Source organism: Centruroides vittatus, unplaced genomic scaffold (assembly GCF_030686945.1).
Source record: "Centruroides vittatus isolate TY-2023 unplaced genomic scaffold, ASM3068694v2 contig_1154, whole genome shotgun sequence".
Taxonomy (NCBI): domain Eukaryota; kingdom Metazoa; phylum Arthropoda; class Arachnida; order Scorpiones; family Buthidae; genus Centruroides; species Centruroides vittatus.
In genome coordinates this window covers 3,011,680-3,033,141 of record NW_027120741.1, presented here as the reverse complement: position 1 = coordinate 3,033,141, position 21,462 = coordinate 3,011,680, and the positions used below count along the sequence as shown (strand labels likewise).

The following is a 21,462-nucleotide window of genomic DNA, read 5'->3' as shown; positions in this document are numbered from 1 at the left end:
CATTACTCCTAGTAGAAACAAGATTGGAAATGGAGGAGGAATTCCTGAAACCAATCCAAAAATCCAAATTGTGGCAGAGGATTTCCGATTGTCTTAAAGAAAGTGGGTACGCATTCCAGTCTACAGAATGCCATTCTAAATGGCGAAATTTAATGTGTACGTACAGGAAAAATGTAGACAGATCAAAACAGTCTGGTGGTGGTGCCACAAAATGGGAATATTTCCATAAATTTCACGAAGTTTATGGAAATAGGTCAAATGTGAACCCCCCAGGTAATTACCTTCGAAGTTCTTTGCCAGGTGCCGTACCTCTGAAAATTTTTCAATTGTGAAAATGAAAATTTAATTTTGCTCCAAGTACCTCAAATTCCCAAAGGGAAGAAGCAGAATCTACAGAAAGACCAAGAAAAAAGAGAAGAACTGATGATGAACCACCATTGTGGTTTAAAAAGTATTTAGAAGAAAAAAAAATAGAAGACAAAAGGAAAGCAGAAGTTGAACAACAACGATGGAACGATTTAAAAAAAATAGAAGAAGAAAAACTAAAAGCCATGCAAAACTTAACAGATGTCTTGTTGAAATTGGCCGAAAATAAAATGTAAAATGTTTAAATATTTTAATAAAATTTTTTTTGTTTTGATGACTACTAATAAATGTATTTAAGATTTACCAAAATACATCTATTCAAAAAATCAAAGCACTTTCAATAATGAACAAAGTTTATTAGAATTATGTAACTCACAATTACAAATAACAAAATGTTAAATACATGATTAATACATTTCCTAAGACTGGTTCAAATATTTAATAAAATTTTAAATTATATACAGTATTATAAATGCAGATGAACATGGTATCAATGTGATTAAAAATTCACAACATAATAGCAGACAACAATAATTACAAACTTGATTTTAAGGTATTAGCAGAAAAAAAATAATAAAAGTAGATAATTTTTAACCATTATGATGGGCATATATTTTATTAGCAATTTTCTCTCTTTTGCTAATTCCATCTCGATATTCTTCTCCAAAATTCGGAGAACTGGTTTGAAAATTATCATTTATAGAACAAGCATCTGGAGGTATATCATTGTATAAAATGCACAAATTGTGCAATACACATCCAGTAATAATTACTTCTGGAATCAAATCCCTTCGAAACATATGTAGATGTTTTAGCCTTCTAAATCTTCCAAATAATTGTCCAAATGCTTGTTCAATAACAATTCTAGTTGAACTAAGAATTTTATTATAATATTTTTTAATATAGTTTAAGTGTCCATTATCACGATAAGGAGTTAATAATTTTTTGGATAATGGATATGCACTATCACCTAATAAATGATAATTTTCTGGAATCATCTCAGGATTATGTTTCATTTTTAGAAAGAGAGGACTTCTTTGGAAAACTCTGGCATCATTTGATGAGCCTGGCCAACCAGCAAAGACATCTATAAATTTTAATTTTGCGTCACATACAGCCTGTAGAATGACGGAAGTGAAATTTTTTCTATTAAAATGTGCAACCTTTTCATTTTTGGGGGCTGTAAATGGAATATGAGTTCCATCGATACAGCCTAAAACTCCGGGAAAACTGTTGGACCCTCTTAGTTCATTAAATTCGCTAACAGTTTTTTCAATTTCTCCTCCTGTAGGCCACTGGATAACTCTCTCTGTTATTTCCATTATATCCTTACAGAATGCAATAAATTCTCTGTGAGCATGGCCCTGTCCAATGCCAAATCTGTCAGCTACACCTCGAAAAGATTCTTGATTGCCAATCAACCATAACGATAGTAATATGGAATCTTCTCTTTTCATTGATGGCTTTCTTTTATTAGGCTTCGAAATAATCATCTGCATCAAATGCTGAAATAAAAAATAAAATTTCTTAAATGATGACTGCTGCTTAAGTATTGTTTCTTTTGCCACATAAACGAAATATCTTAGGTAAAATTATATATAAAAATTTTATATATATATATAAGTTTTGAAACAATTAAATTTTTTAAAATTAAACACTTCTATCCTTTGTGAATATAATTACAGTAAAAGATTTGACAAACTAAACAGATAATTATAATTTAAGCACTTTTACATACCTCAACTGTTGAACGATTCAAACGAAAGTGAGATTTAAAATCTTCCATGGTATACAAAGGAACTACCTCTTCTACATAACCTATTATTTTGGCCTTCTTTCTCTTTTTATTTTCTTCCATAGCTGCTAAATTTACATGTAGCAGTTCATCGTCGTGTTTCATTTTCCTCTTATATGAAATCATCGCATTGTCATTAAAAATATTGCAAAATGCTGTAACAGCAGAAGAAATGATATACTTGTTTTCCATCTTTCTGAGAATGGAATCATGGGAACTAAGCACTTTGTAGTCGAGTTGGAACGTCGTTGATGACGTCAAACTGTTGACTTTAACACTCAACACTGGTGTTGAAAATTGGAATGTCCTTTTGCTACGTGCGCTATTGTTCGGCGGCAAGAGTGACGTTGTCGTTCAGTGTGGCACGTGCTACACCCCCTCTCTATACCGCACCGCCCGCCCTTTTACCTCTGCTGATCTAATTGCCAGTTGACTTTCCGCTCTCGCTAAATAAAGTGTCTTCGCACTAAATAAAATAAGTAACTCCTCTCCTAGTCCTGGTGCATAATTCTAATTTACGGTCAGTTGTGACGTCAATGAATCACGTGACGGAACGATTTATGTTTATTTGATGACCCTGAAACTAACTACTGTAGAGGCAGAAAGGGCCTTCTTTGCAGCGGGATATATATACAATTCATTAAGAAGTAGGTTGGGAGACAACACCATCAATACCATTTGTTTCTTGAGATCCTACTTCCAGAAAAGTAAAAAAAAAAAATAAAACAGAAGTGATTGATTTAATTTTATTTAATCCTTTAAAATACTTTATTCAAGACAAGACTAATATTTTATAACTTCTACTCTAATTCTATTAAGTAAGAGTTTTTAACTTTTATTCTATAAGTGGTTAGTGGGCTAGGCTAGGCAATTTTATTGTGAAAATTAGTGAGAAACTGAGACTACCTAGTTAGTTAAATAGTTAATTAAATTAATGAGTATCAGTATCTTAGATATATGATGATATGAATGTATGTGATTCATGATTGTGATAATAATAACTAACTACTAGACTACTACTAATTACTTACTCACTACTTTACTAACACTAATAATTAAATTACTTATAAATAACTACAGACTGATATGTAGAGCCTATATAAGAAAACTGGTAAGACTGATAGCCACTTAGCCACTGATTATCCGTCCTTATATTATTATAAATTAATTAGTTGTATTACCTTTGCTATTACAGTGATACCTCGGTTTTCGTCGATAATTCGTCCGAAAACAATCGACAAAATCCGAAACCGACGAAAACGGAGACAAATTTTTCCATAGGAATCAATGTAAATCCGATTAATTCGTTCTAGAGACTCCAAAATACGCACCAAAAACACATTTTTTTAGAGAATGAATATAGCGTTTAATACTAAAAAACAATAAGAAATGAACATAAAATGAATATATAAGACTAATATAATAAATAAATGAACATTTAACATGTTATTTATCTTTCTGAAGACTCTTCTTCGCATATGAAAGACGGTGAGGAGTGTTGGAATCAACGATCGAAATTATTGTTAAATGCTATTCGACATTGTCTCCGAAACAGAATCGCCATCTAATTGTTTTTGTTTAATCCAAATTAATAACAACTGTTCAACATTTTCAATTGTTTGAGATCTCTGTTTCGTTAGTACATTTACGCCTTTCGCTACATTAGCCTCCTTTAACGCTTCCTTTTTCGACACAATGGAACTTATTGTGGATGGCGATTTCTCGTACATGCGGCTGATTTCAGCAATCTTAATGCCGCTCTCATATTTTTCTATGATTTCCTTTTTCAATTCAATCGTGTTCCTCGCCTTCAAAGGCCTGCCCTGCCGGCTCTGGAAACTTTCTTCGGTCCCATGATGGAGCTAACAGTCAAGTTACTAAATTTGATGTGCTAAAAATTGCGACCGAAACCAAAGTGCCAATGATTGCTAATCGTTCGTATCACATATAATTTCGTTTAAAAAAAACACCTTACGATGCACTAACACTTTCGGGAATCACGCCCTGTCGTTGGCGAGACGATGCCTTCTCTTTAACCAGACGAAAGCCGCTTCCATTTTCCCGCCTAAACTGTCCTTATATATGCGCGCCGGTGGCCAGCGGTCCTCCAATCAGCGTCCCCGCTCGTCTATAGCTCTCTCTTTCAAATCCAACGGATTGTACGGAACAATCATATTGGTCCAGATTCGACCAATCCTAACGAGACACGAGCCACCACGACAAACAGGAAATGAAAGCAATCGAATTGTTTCGCTAGACGTGCGGGTTAATGCTTGCACAACGAGAAACAACGCCATACTGCAGAGGAAAACGTGAGTTGCCCTCTGATTTCGGCAAGTTCGCGTGGGCACACCGACGAAATCAGAGACAAATTTTTCACGAAAAAATCGACGAAAACCGAGATTTCATTGTATTTAACTTAGATTAATATTATAATGTAATCTTTAACTAAACATTTAAGTTAATTATCTCTATCTCAAGTGTTAAACCGAACCAAAGTTAAGTTTACTACCTAAATGTGTAAGAAGTTTTACTGATTTATAGTGACCAGTCTAAATAATAAAAGTTTCTTAAGTATTTTAAAAAATGTTTTATTTCTTTAAAAAAAAACCATAAATTGCTGGATAGATATATAGATAGATAACACTTTATTGCACCAAAAATACATCCGCGCCAGATCTAGCTGGATTGCAATCCCTAATAATCACACACATTATATATTTAACTATAGCTTGTGCTTTGAATTTAGCATTTTAATTTTATTAATTTGTTTTTTCTTCTGTATAGGTCTAATGCAAGAAACTGTACAGTTAAAGAATGTTTGTCTTTGTTAAAATATATTTTGTATCACAAATATTATATATTTACTTTGATCTTATCCATGAAGAATTTAAAAAATTTAAGTAAAATGAAAATTTCAAGTAATATTTCCCTACTTAGAATTATTTAATTAGTAACATTATCAAGTACAATATCTATAACAAAAAATATGTGCAGTGTCCAAGCACTACATTACAGATATTACAGATGAAAGTGAATACATAAAACATTGTAAATTGTAAAGTAAACAATGAGAAAATCTCAGAATCCTTCATTAAATTCTGAAATCATTACCCAAACCAAGTATATTGATATACTCTTTTAGTTTACAGCTAAATAAAGTCATATTATTCTATTTGATTTCATATTCTAATTTTAAAAATAATTACCACAACAGATTTTTTTCCATGAACTGTACAAACAAGCTGACCAGATTCTTTACAAAATATTGATGTTGTGCCATCTCCATTTTCAACTATTTTAAACATTTTTTCAGCATGTACCTGAAAATAATTAAAAATAATTAAGCTTATTTGACAATGAAATGAGCTTTAGAATATATTTATAGTGTATAAAATACCATATATAACATTTTATTAATTTATATAGGAGTATCTTTGATTTTATTATTATATATGTTACAGTCAAAACCCGTTTTTAGTTAGAACGCGTTTTAACTAGTTGAAACTAGTTTATACTGGATGTCTTGGTTAAAACCCGTTTTGTCTAGTTAAAACCAGAATTTACTGCTAGTCAAAAATGAAATTGAGTTAAAACTAGTTTTAACTAGACAAAACGGATTTTAACAAAGACATCCAGTATAAACTAGTTTCAACTAGTTAATGACTTACTTCAAGAACAAAAATCGAATGATTCCGATTTGTATGCAACGAAATTTGTCTTGGAACATTTTTAAATTTGAACTTTCTAGTGTGCAATCTCGTAGATATAAAATTACAATATATATACAAGTAAAACAGCAAGGCCGTATTTGGGACAAGACTATGTCTCGGAGACTCACTACTAAGTGGGATCACTTCGACGCTCATGGCGAGTCTCGTTCTCATTCTCCAATCATCTTTGGTATCGCTGGTTTTGAGCGCGATCGTTCAAACTTCGTCGGCCACAGCCACGACCATGAGGTCTTTCACGATGCATTTTCAGTGAAATTAACTTATCAAATGTTGGAATTTCCCTCCGTTGCATGACGCCCCAGGTTGAATTTTTGTCGATGCGAAAACTTCCCGTTTTTGACAAAAATAATGGTAGCTATTGTATCGTTCAAAATTATTATTATTTTTTTTTGCACTATATATATATATATATATATATATAGTGCAAAAATATATATATATATATTAACCCCTTAAATGTAAAACAGGCATGTCAAACACGCGGCCCGCCGAGACTTTTAAAAAAATTTTTAAAATGTCAAGCTTTGACGCTGGAAGTTGGAAAGTTGAACTTTTTGGTTGAGGCTGGCGTCGCGTGTGATTGCGTGATCACTTGGAACGCTGCGCGCTGGCGCGAGGCGTCAAATGAAAACCGGCGGCCGAAGCCGAACGGAGATAAAAACACAAGACGATTAGAAACATGATAGAACGCGGAGCGATCTAATCGGACACACAACACATGTTTGTGTGGCCGTCAGCCATACTGATATTTGTACATATTTTATTATATGTTAGAACAAAGAAAGATTCGTAAGCCTAACTGTTCTAGAAATTGTTGATTGAAAACATACAAATGGAATCAATTGAAATCCAATGTGATAATTTGCTAAAGCAAAAATATATGGAAGTTGGAATTCCAGATTTTTATACATATCTATCTGTAGTTCGGTTTCCTAAAATGTTATCGTTTGTTACGCGTATACTGGCTATGCTCGGAAGCATCTTATTTATGCGAGCAACTATTTTCTTTAATGAAAAATAACAAAAATTCAGAAAGGTCAAGATTAACCGATCAACATTTATCATCAATTTTAAAAATTGCATCAGCTCAATATATTCAACCAAATTTTGATGACTTGCTTTGTGAAAAACGTTGTCAAATATCTTATAAAAAAGTAATATTAAACTGTGATTTTGTTTATTTCTTATTATAACTTTTTTGTTTTTTTTTATAAAAAAAAAATATTTATAGTTTAAATTTAAAAAATAACATGAAATATAAAATGTCTATGTATGTATAATATACAATACATTGAGTCTAATAATATATACATAATATAATCATTCTAAAAATCGTATTTTATTAATTTTTTGAACATAATAGAACAGGGGTGAGCAACCTTTTTAATCAACGGGACAATTTAAATTTTAAAATTTTTTGGCGGGCCGCACATAAAGTAACACTTATAAATAAAGTTTTGTAAATTATTAATAATAAATATTAGAATAAAAAAATATAAAATTTAAAAAAAAGTAAAGATTTCATATACAGATTTTAATGCAAAATAAAAACAAACAAGAAAAGAACAGAAAAACGAATTTACTTAAAATTTTTAATGAGAAATTTGGCACTGTTTTTTCGATACAAGCTGATCAATATCAGCCGGAATTGATGAGGTAGCTACACGTACAGTACGCAGCTCTCTAATCGTGCATCACTCAGTCTTGATCGGTGGTCATTTTGATTAATTTCACGGTTGAAAATAATTGTTCGCAAACATACGTACTGTACTTCCGAACAGAGATATCATTTGCTTTGCATTTTTCGTCAAAAGCGGAAATTTCTCAGGGCTCACGTAAGATTTATAAAAATTTTCGATGTTTACTGAGGAAAATACATTTTTTAAATCGATATTATTCTGCATGTCAATCACCAATTTGAAAGTCTTCGGGAACTGTATCCACATCGATATTAAATGGCGAGGAAAACATTTTCATGGAAACCGCTGTCTTCTCAGCTTTGAACATTTGGAATCGTAATTGAAATTCGTTGATTAAAATGTCTATATATTGTGCGTATTTTTGAGTAGTAGTAACGTTTCCTTTTTCTAAATGTGGAAAGTGAGACACATTATTCTGCAAAAGATGCTGTTTCCACAATTTTAATTTGCGCTCAAAGCCCTGAATTTTATCATACAAATTGTGAATAAACTGTCCTTTGCCTTGAAGTTCCACATTAAGATCATTCAGATGCTGAGTCATGTCGATAAGAAACCCAAAATCGCACATCCATTCTTTATTACCAAAATGAGGAAAGGCATATCCCTTCATATCCAAGAACGATTGTATTTCGCTTTTTAAGTTGTATACTCTTTTTAGCATTGCACCTCTACTAAGCCAACGTACTTCGGTATTAAAAACCACGTCGCCATATTCAGTTTCTAAATATTTCAGGAATTCTTTAAATTCACGGTGATTTAACGCGCGCGACTTTATAAAATTGATTAGTTTAATTATTGGTACTGTGACATTTAGCAAACTCAATCTTTTCGCGCACAAATTTTCCTGGTGAATTATGCAGTGGTTAACGAATATTTCCCTTCCTGTGGCCTTCTTAATGTCTTGAAATAGCCTTCCCGATACTCCTACCTCCATGCTTGACATTGCTCGTGCTCCATCTGTCCATATACCAATAATCTTTTCTAATGAAATTGAAAAATTTTCCAACACAGACATTAGTTCATTGTACAGGTCTTTGCCGGTTGTAGTCCCTTGCATTGGAATCAGTGAACACAATTCTTCGGTAATATTAAATTTGGTGTCAATATACCACGTAAAAATATAGGCAGTTGTGCTAATATCGCAACTCTCATCAAGTGCCAGAGAACAGTATTCGAATTTTGCCATGCGTTCACGAAGCGTTGTTGCTATGTTCTCGGACAAGTCTTCAATTCTTCTTGCAATGGTGAATCTTGATAAACCAATGTTTGAAATAATATTTATTTTATCAGGAAATGCTATTTCTGCAACAGCAGTCAGACATGCTTTTATCATCTCTCCATCCGCAAAGGGTTTCATTTTTTTTTCCAGTATTTGACTGACAACAAAACTAGCCTTTACTGCCGTATTTGATAAAATAGCTTCATTTTTAAAAATAGCCTGTTGGTTTCCCAAGTTTTTCTCCATTTGATTAAACTTATCTATCCGGAGTTGTTCTGTTAAGTTTTTATATTGTTGTTCATGTTTTGTATCGTAATGCCTTTTTATGTTATATTCTTTTAATGTCGACACAGTCTCTGAGCATATTAAGCATACAGCTGAGCATACATTTATCTTTGACGAAAGTGAAAAAATAATTAAATTTCCACTTTTCTTGGAAATGCCTGTGCTCATCCGCAACCTTCCCCCCCCTTTTTTTGTTTGCTTTTCCGACATGCTATTACGGATTAAAAATTTGAGTTAAAAAAATTTGTAGGAAAACTTAATTTTAAATAAAAATCTCTAATATTACCTTTTTGACAATAATATTGCACTCGCGCCTTTCAAGAAACACAAGAATTGCTAAAATTGCTAGTTAACAGCTTACCAGTCTGACTGATTGTGTGACAGAAGCAAACACAAACAAGCACAGACGCGGCGCGTTCGTATTGCATGTTTAATCAAGTCGCCGACAAGTGTGTATCTTGTCACAAAAAATTGTTTCGGTTTAGTATGTACTACCATTTTATTATAATTAATTTTATAATAATATATTGATGGGAGAAAGTTGATAAAATAAATTCAATTTTAGAAATGCTTGGCGGACCGCATAAACATGTTTAACGGGCCGCGTTTTGCTCATCCCTGTAATAGAACATGTGGCCCGTAATATCACTGGCGTCTAATTACAGAACGATTCTGTAGCCGTAGTTCTGGTTTTTACCACGAGATGCCGCTAGTGTCGGGACGTTCAGGTAGCGTGTACGGTGTGCTTGGAATTTTTTGTCGATATAGGAACGGCAACACTGGCCAGTGTTGCCGTTCCTAGTACATTTATACTTTTCGGGTACATTTTGCTTTTTCGAGAGCATTGAAAGTACACTTAGATTTTTAGTGCATTTTGAAAACATTATAATATTTCAGTACCATTTATGGTACAAAATAATATTTCATGCCTTAACGAGAAAATGCGAAAAAAAAATTATTTTAATAAAGTCTCACTAGTGTGACTAGTGTCACTGCTCGCTAATTTGATTTACCCAATCAAAACATACACATGGTGTATGTCGGTCGACGTCAACAACATACAGATAGTTGCACGTGCAAATGTCTTGACTGAATGGTCCTCTTTCACACGTATGTCAAACGTTTCAGTCATCTGCACATTTTTATGAGGACCTTGACAAAATTTTTCACGCCACGTGGTCCAAACAATTCAACTCTGTCAAACAAAAATAATGGACAAGTAAGGAAATCAATGATTTTAAATTTTTGTTGTCAATATCAAAATATCCTTTAAGTCAGAGTCCATTTATTACCGAAAATAGTTTTGAAATTATACGAGTATAAATAATATAAATACTTTTATATTATTTTCTACCACTATAATTTAATTCTTAAATTATGAATTTCAATTTTATTAATCTTGGTAAAAGAAATAACTTTTGTTAATTTGAATCTGTCCACGCATATTTAATTTATAATTTTTTTTATCCATCACTATTATATTTTTTAAAAATCTACTTTTAATGCTGTAACTAACAATCAACGTTAACAAAAAAGCATACAAACTATTTTCATAAAATCTTTTTATTAAATATTTAATTTTAAAGTATTCGTATTTAACCAGTATTCATGAATATGAATTTGAAATAAGCACAAAAATTGAGTATGATGGTATATTAATATCAAAAGCAACCAAACATAGACATAGTACACAGTGGCGTAGCGTGGGTGTCAGCCACCTGGGGCGGCCGCCCCACCACGGTACGCCACTGATAGTACATTTTGAAGGAAAATAATACATTTTTTGAAGGAGCTTCAGTACGTTTTGAAATTTCATTGTGGCAACGCTGATTTTAGCTTTAAAAACCATACTTTATCATCGATAATTGGTTTTGAAGTATTTCCGCTACATTGCTAAGAAATCGTTATGGAGAATATTACATTGGATATATCAGAAAATTCTTGTTGTTATTGCAATAAGCACTTCAAAAGGAAATCTTACTAACAAGCATGTAAGATTAGAACATAGCAAATCCCAGTGGAGGAAAAGTCTATATTCTGTCGTGAGACTTCATGTTCCAAAGGATTTTCTACTTCCCTTCGATTACGAGAACATATGGAGAAAGTACTGTAACTGTACATGGATTTGCCTGCGAAATTGTGAAGTTGGAATTCAAAAATATGAAGGGCAAGTAAATTCCGTTCTGAAATTTTAAGGATGCTGTATTTAATTAATATATCTTAAAATAATTGTTTTCGTGAATATTAACAGCTCATTCAGTAGTAAATAAAAATATTATGTACTGTATTTGAGAGATTTCTACGAATGGAAAGCCACAGAGGAGTAGAGAACCAACTAAAGTTAACTGTGTCATACTGTCTAAAAAGTCATGGAATTTATAAATTGTACTGTGTGTCTCTGGCACATGGGATTATGACTACACTCAATTCAGAAATGTACAGTACCTATAAAAAGAAAACATTCAATAACAGATTGTGTATATAAAAATGTTGCAAATGTATAATTTTCAATAAATCTTTTTTTCTTAGCTAACATTCAAATAAATAAATCATTGCAGATCTGTTAAATGAGGCTACAAAAAGTTCACTAATATTTTACTGACGATGATAATTTGTTGATAGATTTAAACTATCAATTCAAAAGACTTTACTCAAATTACACAAGATACACTTAACTCTTGGTATTCGCCAGGGTTAGGTTTTTTAAAAATCTTGTGAAAACCAAATAAGGATGCCTATGGAGAAAATTGAGTTTGGTTTGTGGAACATTTCAAAGATAAACGTTAATTGTAAAATAAAATATTGCAAATTTTCTAATATAAAACGTTTAAATTATTTCTAAAAAGCAATGAATAATTTTATTAAATAATACAAAAGAAAACAAAAATTTCAAGTAAGAGACTGAAAATTCAGCAGGAAAATCTTGAGATTAAAAGAATTTAAGAAGGAAAGTTTACGTATTCTGTAGAATAAATTTTATAATATACTGTATAATTTTAAATATTTTAAAATTATACAGCATATTATAAAAGAAAAAGCTGTCTTATAGGAAAGCATACGCTAAATAAATAAAAAATAATTTATTTTTTATTTATTTAATATATACACTTTAAAATAAATTGGAAGAATTTATTTTAAAGTTAAATTATTATTTTTTTTAATTTTAAATATGTAAAATATTTGAAAACAGTACGTTCCATTTTGGAACATTTATAATATTACCTGACAATGGCCTATATTAGATAGGTTGAAAATGTTTGTAAAAAATAAAAGAATTTTAAACTCAGCAAAATTAGGTGTTGGTGAAACTGAAGTGATAACCAGTTTTATTTCCCACTTTTTTCACAGTACAAGGGCGTCGCCAGGGGGAGGGGCAGAGGGACAGCTGCCCTCCCCTAGAAATTCGAAAAAGTTATTTAAATGCTAAGTTTCAATTAAAATAATCTTCTTAGGCTTCTTGTAAGTTAAAGAAAATGTTTTATTTGAGATATTTCTTTTCCAGTACATAGTGAATGATTAAAACTTTATGAATCGTTTTTATTTTACCTACATACAATTCATATCCTCTATCAATTTACATCATCTTGCCCCCCCCTTACCAATTGGCTAGCATCATCCTTGTCACAGTAATTTATCTTTTGGGAATGCGTGCATATGTACTGAGTTTGATGAACCTATAGACTTAATAAGTATTACTGTGTATTTGGATGTATGTACTGTACCATTATAGTTGAACACTTTCTAATTGTAACAGACCACAGACTTTATACTCACAGTAGCTGTCATTATGTAGTTTGCACTAATACCACTAGGTGTCAGATCTATCGTTAGCACAAGCGAAGCAACACTGAGCAGCAGTTGTGGTTTTGAGTCCCACTCAGCTCAGAGTATTTTTCTTCCAGAAAATTCTAGGACACTAATTCGGTAAATCATTTGGCTTTAAAATTATTTGTAATTGGTCCCACATCTTAAAGAAAAGTGAGCAGATGACCTGAAAAGTGAGTGACTCTGAGGCCTGAATATATAGTATAGTGAAAAAAGTGTTTCCCATTTTATAAGAAATACATTTCATTACAGCACATTTCATTTAAATCAATTTTGAACTGTATAACTGAAAACATTGACATAGTGAACTTTCCACTTAACATTTAATTCTTTGATATAAATCACATTCTATGATATCTTAAGTCATAATCTTGAGTCTTGCTCTTGGTGGCCAGTTCTCTTCAATGTTTTATACTTTTCAAATTTTTCATATTTCTTATATATGTAATTTACTTTTGAAACAGCAAAGCCAAGCTGTTGAGAAACTACTCTTTTTCCCTTCCAAAATCAAAGTCACAATTTGGTTTCAAAAATCCTCCCAGTATTCTTTAACAGGACTCATTTTAAAAAGAACAATACTGGAAATAAAGGCAAGTGATATTTTCTGATGATTAACTTACAGAAACTAAATAAGATTATTGTCACAAAGTAGAAAAAAGTGTGTTAAATCAATCTATGTTCAAAAACTTTTTCCTAGACTATGATTGGACAAGATTTTCCTTTTTTATATTCTGAATTATTTTTCCAGTGTGATGCAGTCAAACCTGTTTTTATGCGGGGGATAGGGACCGCATAAAAAAAAAAAAAAAAAAAAAAAAAAAAAAAAAAAAAAAAATCGCACGAAACTTCACGAGTGGCTATAAAAAATAGTTTTCGCAACACAATTAAAAAAATATTTTTTTTATGCGGTCAACAGGGACTGCATAAAAAAAGTCTCACATAGAAAATAACTCAAAACCGTACGAAATAGAATTTATTGACAACAGATGTCAGCACTTGACTGCATCGTCTGGTCTATCGTCTGTTTTACATATTTTTGTCCAGGTGGTGTTTTGTTGACTTAAAAAGTAAATAATTTCATTTTTCGCATATTCATGCAATAATATTACTATAATAAGTGCATTTATGCTATAATAAGTCAACGTGAGACAAGACGAATCGCACGAGACTAGTCGCCAACTATACCGCACAAATAGAAAATCGCACAAAAAGACAAATTAAAAATTCGCATTAAAAAAAAAAAAAAAAAAAAAAAATCGCACATAAAAAGAGCGCATAAAAACAGGTTTGACTGTATTTTGTATAATAAAAGCTCTTATTAGAAATAAACTACAGGGTTTTTATTACTCTAAGATTATTTGTTAACTAAAGAAAAATTCCAGCAATCCAAAAATTTTCATATAGCTTTGCTGTCCAAAAACTTTTCCAGGGGCTGCATATACCACACTATTTTACAACCAACTTCCAATAATTGGAAATATAACTATGACACACCATTTAACAAAACCTCGAAATTCCAGTAAATATTTGACCCATAACCTTTTTAATTTTACTTAAGATTTGTGTTAGGTCAAATTTAGTATTCTATTTTGAAATGCTTCATAGAATGTAACATATGAATTTTAAAACAGATAAATACAATATCGTCATTTTTATTTATAAAATCATAAAATGTGTGTAAAATAATAAATATAATATACACTTCACACCAACACTTAACTGTATAATGTAATTACACTTGCGTGTTGTGGCGTTACCAACAATGAATTTAAAGTATAAATGAGTTCACAAACACTTTCGATAGCACAAAGCTACCATCGTCAGGTGAATATTCAATACAAATTTATACTTTAAATTTACCATTGGTAACACCACAACATGCAAGTGTAATTACATTATATAGTGTGTAAAATAATAATAAAACATCACATTATATCAATAAAAAGAAAAATACAAAAAATACACAAGAGGTTATAAAATAAACAAAAATAAGAAAAACATGACAATACACAGGATATGTTCACAAGATGATGATTATATATATAAAAACAAACACTTAAAAAGGGGGTGAGCTTTATGGTGTTAATTAGGTCTTTGTATATTACATAAGATTGTAAGACACAAAATTCATAGTTCATCCTTAAAATTAACACACTTCTTTAAGGTCAGCCTTGAATATTTCCAGGGCTTCTAGTCTTGAGATGATCAGTTTGTATGGATTATCTTATAAAGGTGACATTCTATAATAAGCTTCTTGTCTAGTCTTGGATTAAATTTATAAGTTCTATGTCGCTAGACTTATTACACCATCATTCAGAAATAGGACAAGCCTTAGAAAATCACATTTCCAAGAGGAATTTCTATAGAGCTTATAATTAAAGGTGACATGTTGTAAGTTGGCATGAACATTGTTGTCAGTTGCTTAAATGGACAAGGTAGTGTGAGTTTCTTATTCTCAATGTTGTATTGGTGTAACCTTTTGTGGAGAAACCTTTTTGTCAATCATTGATCCTATATACCAGGGGTGGCCAACTTTTGTGCACATAAGATCTACTTTTTATCGTAAAAATGTGTCGCGATCGACTTGTTGTCATAGGCATAGTCTAAGTGGGGAGGGGAAGTGTGAAATACATACTATGTTTATACACTGTTTCAGTACGAAGTGCACTCACTGCTTATGAGTCGAGTCATAACTGCATGCATACAGTTGCGTTCGGTTACAAATATAATACATTAAGTCAAGACATCGCTACCGATCGACCAAAATTGGCTTGGCGATCGACCAGTCGATCGCGATCGACTTGTTGGCCACCCCTGCTATATACACTATGTTTTATTGCATCTATTGTCCCTCACTGGAAACCAACCATCCATAAAAATTTAATCATGTTTCAAAATTTATTGTTGGAGAGATGTTGCTGGAGTCAATGTTAATCCACAATTTTAGAATTGTTGACCAAAAATGCTTACTTTTTTCCTTTATCATTTATTATAGTAGTTTCAAAGTTTACAAAGTATCATTTCTTTTTTGCTTTCAGTAAGTTGTTTTAGATTTGCTTTGCTTTTTGTAATTAAAAATGTTTTGATTATTTAAATTTTTTCTTTGATTGAATTTTTGAATAATTTTAGATTTTTTTGTTTTAATAATTTCATTTTATAGCAGTCAAAATCAAATTGCAGTTTTCTAAATTGAATAAGTTGTTTTTTCACATTTTTAATACAGTTGTTATTGTGGAAAAAAACATACAGGGAGAAAACAGGAAGAAAATAAATTTATTTTTATGTACAAATTTAATCACAAATAAGGAATATGAACTAATAAAAGATAAAAATAATAAACACCAAACATTTGTATTTCTCAGATTCTCAACTGTATACTACTTTTGCACCTCCCTGTATTCCTTCATTAATTGTTTGATGAACATATAGGTTTCAGTACAATTTATTTCAGTTATATCAGGAATACAATTAAATTTATTTTCTATCTCTTCTTGATATCTTAAGAAATTATAAATTTTTCTTTCATAATTATTGAATTTTTCTATTTTTTTTTCTGTTTTCATCAAGAATTTAGCAATGGTGGAAAAATGGTCTGGGCATCAAACATTATATCTTTGCATTTTAGCAAGAATGTACCAATACATACTGAGAATTAGCTGATAGTTTTATTATTGTAATAATAATGTGATATATTTAAAAGATTAAAAAAAATTTTTTTAAATTATATAAGAATGTTACATATTGGGTTGAACCGAAAGTTCGTTCGGGTATTTACATAATCGCTCATCTGTGGTGCCTCTGTCGTGCTTATCAAGTTTTAACTTGTTTAGGTTGACATTATGAATATTTGCATATTTATTACGTAAGTTTAATTACAGTTATATTTTGTAAAATTTTATCATCTTTTAAGGGGGGGGGACATTGAAATGGAAGATAAGAAGGTGCATTTTTGACATCTCATGCTCTATTATTTCTAAAAAGGAAAAATTGCAACAAAAACTCAAAAAAGATATGTGCTGTATATGGGGAGGATGCAGTTACTGATTGAACATGCTGGAAATGGTTTTCAAAATTCAGGGAGGAAGATTTTTCTTTCCAAGAAGCACCTCGGTCAGGACGGCCTTCAACCATAGATGAGTCCATGACAGCTTTAATTCAAAATGATCAGCATAAAACAACATAAGAGATAGCCGACATCTTAAAAATATCCCAAACATCTGTTGTCAGACATTTGTCTAGCCTTGGATACACTTCCCATTATGATGTTTGGGTCCCCATCAATTAAGTGAATGAAACCTTATTGAGCATGTTTCTGCATGCGATTCACTTTTCAAACGCAATGATGATCCCTTTTTAAAGCAATTAATAACAGGCAATGAAAATGGATCGTTTACAACAATATTCAATGCATGAGATCTTAGAGTAAGCCAGTTGATCCTCCAGTGCTGCAACCTAAAGCTGGTTTGCATCCCAGAAAAGTAATGATTTCAGTCTGGTGGAACTGAAAGGGGATTCTTTATTAAGAGCTTTTACCCAACAACCAAATAATTAATTCCAATAAATATTGTCTCCAACTGGATGAACTAAAGGCTGCAGTGCATCAAAAACGTCCGGAACTTGCAAATTGACAGGGAGTGGTATTCTATCATGATAATGCAAGACCGCACGTATCATTAAATGTGTGCCAAAAACTTCTAGACTTTAACTGGGATGTTTTGAGTCGCTCTGCATATTCTCCAGATATTGTTCCCTCAGATTACCATCTTTTTTCTTCATTGCAGAATAATTTAAATGGCATAGAATTTCAATCTTTAGAAGGTATCAAAAATCACATCAATAATTTCTTCAATCAGAAACCCACCCAATTCTACACAGATGGAATTATGAAACTACCCATCAGGTGGTGTAAGATTATTGAACAGAAGGGTGAATACATTGTGGATTAGAGGTTTATATTTATTTCAAAATAATATATTTTATTTCTTTCTAAAAACAAAATGTACTTTTGGTTCAACCAGATACAATAAAATATAAGATAATGGCTATTATATGAAGTTCAGTCATTAGCTATTGCAGTTGTTGCATTAAAAACAAGTGAGGCTTCTTTTAAAATCAAGGAAGTTCTATTTATATAAAAATTATACACACACATTAAACTATTAAATAAAAACACCATTTTTAAAATATAAGTTTGTAATGATAAACTATTTAAAACTTAAAAACAATCAAAATACCAAACACAGAATAAAATAATCATAAAGTTGTATACTATTGTTTGCTATGATTACATTCAACAAAATATTGTGCAAATGAGTATCTTATATTAGCTACAGATTATGTGTAATTATGCTATCTGCATCCTCTTGTGGAAGAAAACAATCTATTCATCATTTCTCTTCTCCATTGACTTTCTGAAACAGCATGTTCTGTGCCAGTATTAAAAACCCCAGCAAAAAGTTGTATAACTTTCCAGGCTGTAAAAAATAACTTTTACACTATATTTTTAATTACAATAAATAAAATTGTGTATGGTACCATCTGTTATGAGATTTTGTTATGAAAGACTTTTTATACTTTTAATTATGAAAAATGGTAAAAAGCTTAATTTTGAAGGTAGTGATGAGTTTCATAAATTGTAAATGCTAATAACAAATATTGTCATCTTTAAGTCTTATTCCTCTCAACATATGACACTCCTTTCTCTCCTCATCACCTTAACGTTTAACCACCAAAATTTAATAGCATCAATGCCATTTATGCACAAGCCACTGTGCCAAATTTTGTTTCTTCATCATTACGCCATCATAAATAGATGCCAGCGCACAGAATTTTTTTTCTTTTGTCTTTTTTGGTTCAGGTTGTCTCAAAACATGGAGATTTTCAAAAAACACATAGGACAAATATGACAATTCCAATACTTTCCCTTGTTAACTATACATAAAGCTGGAAAAGTAAAATGAAAAATAATGTTTATCATCCATATTAACTTTGTTTTCTTTCATCATCAAAAATTATGTAAACAAATACAAGCCTTTATTATAGTATCTACAATTTCTGGGAAAGACTGAATTGATCTTAACAAAATTCTCCAATGTGCTGCCATATCAATACCTAAGCATTCACTGTAGCAGTGGTCAGCAACCGGTGGTCCACGAGAAAATTTGAGTGGAAATATTTGGACATTGATCAACTGAAGGTTACACGAAGTATTATGAAAGAAATGCAAAATGCTTAGTTGCTTCTTTCACTCATTGGGGGTTTTTATTTGAATCTGAAACCAAATACGAAGTGACTGTTATCAACAAATAATGAACAATAAACAATATTGTGAGTGCGATTGTCCTTCATGGAAAGTGCTAAGAATCCATAAACTTATTTCAAACAAGCAGCAATGAACTGTAGGCTTGTATTAATTTGTTATAATTAAACAAATGAGTTTCATATTAATATAGTAAAATTGAACTTTTATGATCGTTATTCTACAGATTTTGTATCGTTTAAAAAAAATACACTATAGTGGTCTGTGGGATTCAAAATTGTGAGTTTAGTGGTCCGTGAGGTCAGAAAAAGGCTGACCACTGCTCTGTAGTATCAGGTCAGTCCATAAGTTTGTGCATATTTTTATCTACAAAAAAAGCAACAAAAAATTTTAATTAAATTTTATTTCAATCTATAATGTATTCACCATTATTTTGTACAATTTCTTGCCATCTTGATGGTAGCTTTTTAATCCTGTCTTCGTAAAATGATTTCGGTTTTGAATCAAAATATTCAGAAATAGCCTTTTTTACATTGTTCTCATTCTCAAAAGTTTTCCCTTTTGAAAAATTCTGCAAACTGCAAAAAAGATGATAATCACTGGGAGCAATATCTGGCAAATATGGTGGATGAGGTAAAATTTCCCAGTTGTAGCTTTCAAGTTCCTGTACAGTTATTTTTGCAGCATGTGGTCTGGCATTGTCATGTTGCAAGAGAACCTGCTTTCTGTTCACTAATGATGATCAATTTTTTTTTCAATTTTTCATTTAAACATTCTAATTGCTCACAATACATTTGAGCTGTAATTGTTTTATTAGGTTCTAACAGCTCAAAGTGAATTACACCTGACATATCCCACCAAACAGACAAAAGAATTTTTTTTGGATGCAACCCACCTTTTGCAGTCGGTTTTGGCTGCTTGTCACGATCCATCCATTGTCTTTTTCTCGTCACATTATTATAGAGGATCCATTTTTTGTCTCCAGTAACCAGCCGATCAAGAAAAAGTTCTAAAGCAATATGGGATAAGAGATGTGCAAATGTTTACACGTTGTTGTCGGTTAGCTATTGACAGTTCATGTGGTAGCCATTTTCCTAGCTTTGAAACTTTTCCGATTTGTTGTAGGTGTCTATGAACAGTTCCATGGGATGAATTTAAACGTTCCACAATTTCATCAACTGTTAAAGATGTTTCTGCTTCAACTAGTGCAGAGAGAGCATCATCATCAAAGTCAACGGGTCTTCCAATACAAGCCTTATCCTCCACACTAAAATCATTGTTTCTAAATCTTTCAAACCACTTCTGCACAGTCCTTGCACTAATTACAATTTGATTATGTACAGTATTTATTTTTTTGGCTGCATTTGTAGCATTCTCACCACTTAAAAATAAAAAGTATAAAACATTTCTTTTATATTCATCTGTTACTTCCATTTTAACAAAAATGAACAACTGAGATTTTCCCAATTCATAACACTATTATATAAATGAGATCCAATGAACACTTCAGTGTAAAAAGTATCACATTAGACTGACATTTTTAACAGCAAAACAAGATTTTTCCCAGGCATGAACAGATTTTGGACTCTGGCTTGTATGGTTCAAACAACAACAGATTGATGTCAGTCTGATGTACTTTTTTTGATTACAGGATTAAAAAATCTTGTTTATGTTATCAAGTTTGTAAACAATTATGTCATCATATCAAATTCATATTACAAAATCTTTTTTATCCAGTATATTCTCTAATTGTATTTGTATTAAACATAAAAAGTAGATATAATTATGCAAGTTTTTGTTCATTTTAAAACATCAACACAATGCTTCAACTACTTACATGAAGAGGAGAATTATGCTTACATAAAATGTTTAAGTTTCTCAAACATTTTATTGTTATGCATCAATTTCATTATTAAATTCAATGTTTTTTTCTATAACTATTAAAACTATATGTCTAATACCAAATATAATTTTTCAATTACACATGTAAAAATTAGATTATACCTGAACATCTCCATTATTATTGAGGAAGCCAAAATGAATAATATTGTTTTTCTAGAACATTTCTAATGTTATACTTATAGTCTATAATTCTGTTGAGTGCAATTAATAAAATAAATTTTAAAAAGTATATAATAAAATATACAAATTTAAAATTATATATACAGGATTGAATAAGGTATATAACAAAATGTATCAGTTAATAATCACAATAGTAGTAGTAGTTAAACTCAGGTTATACAGTAGAGCATCGATTATCCAACTTAATTGGGGACTGG

At 31.2% G+C, this 21,462-nt stretch overlaps 2 protein-coding genes across 2 annotated transcripts in view; both read right to left on the bottom strand.

The window, feature by feature from the left end:
* Positions 1-21,462, bottom strand: part of LOC136979153 (uncharacterized) — a 77,898-nt gene that overhangs the window by 36,683 nt on the left and 19,753 nt on the right. The window contains exon 2 of the mRNA XM_067275081.1: positions 5,371-5,484. Within this exon, the coding sequence (XP_067131182.1) occupies positions 5,371-5,469 (99 nt within the window). The 5' untranslated portion in view covers positions 5,470-5,484. The remainder of the gene's footprint in view (positions 1-5,370; positions 5,485-21,462) is intronic.
* LOC136978545 (uncharacterized) lies at positions 957-2,266 on the bottom strand. The gene is made up of 2 exons (XM_067274264.1): positions 2,105-2,266; positions 957-1,871 (listed from the first exon to the last, which is right to left on the bottom strand). Exons 1-2 carry the CDS (start codon positions 2,264-2,266, stop codon positions 957-959), a joined length of 1,077 nt encoding a protein of 358 aa, XP_067130365.1.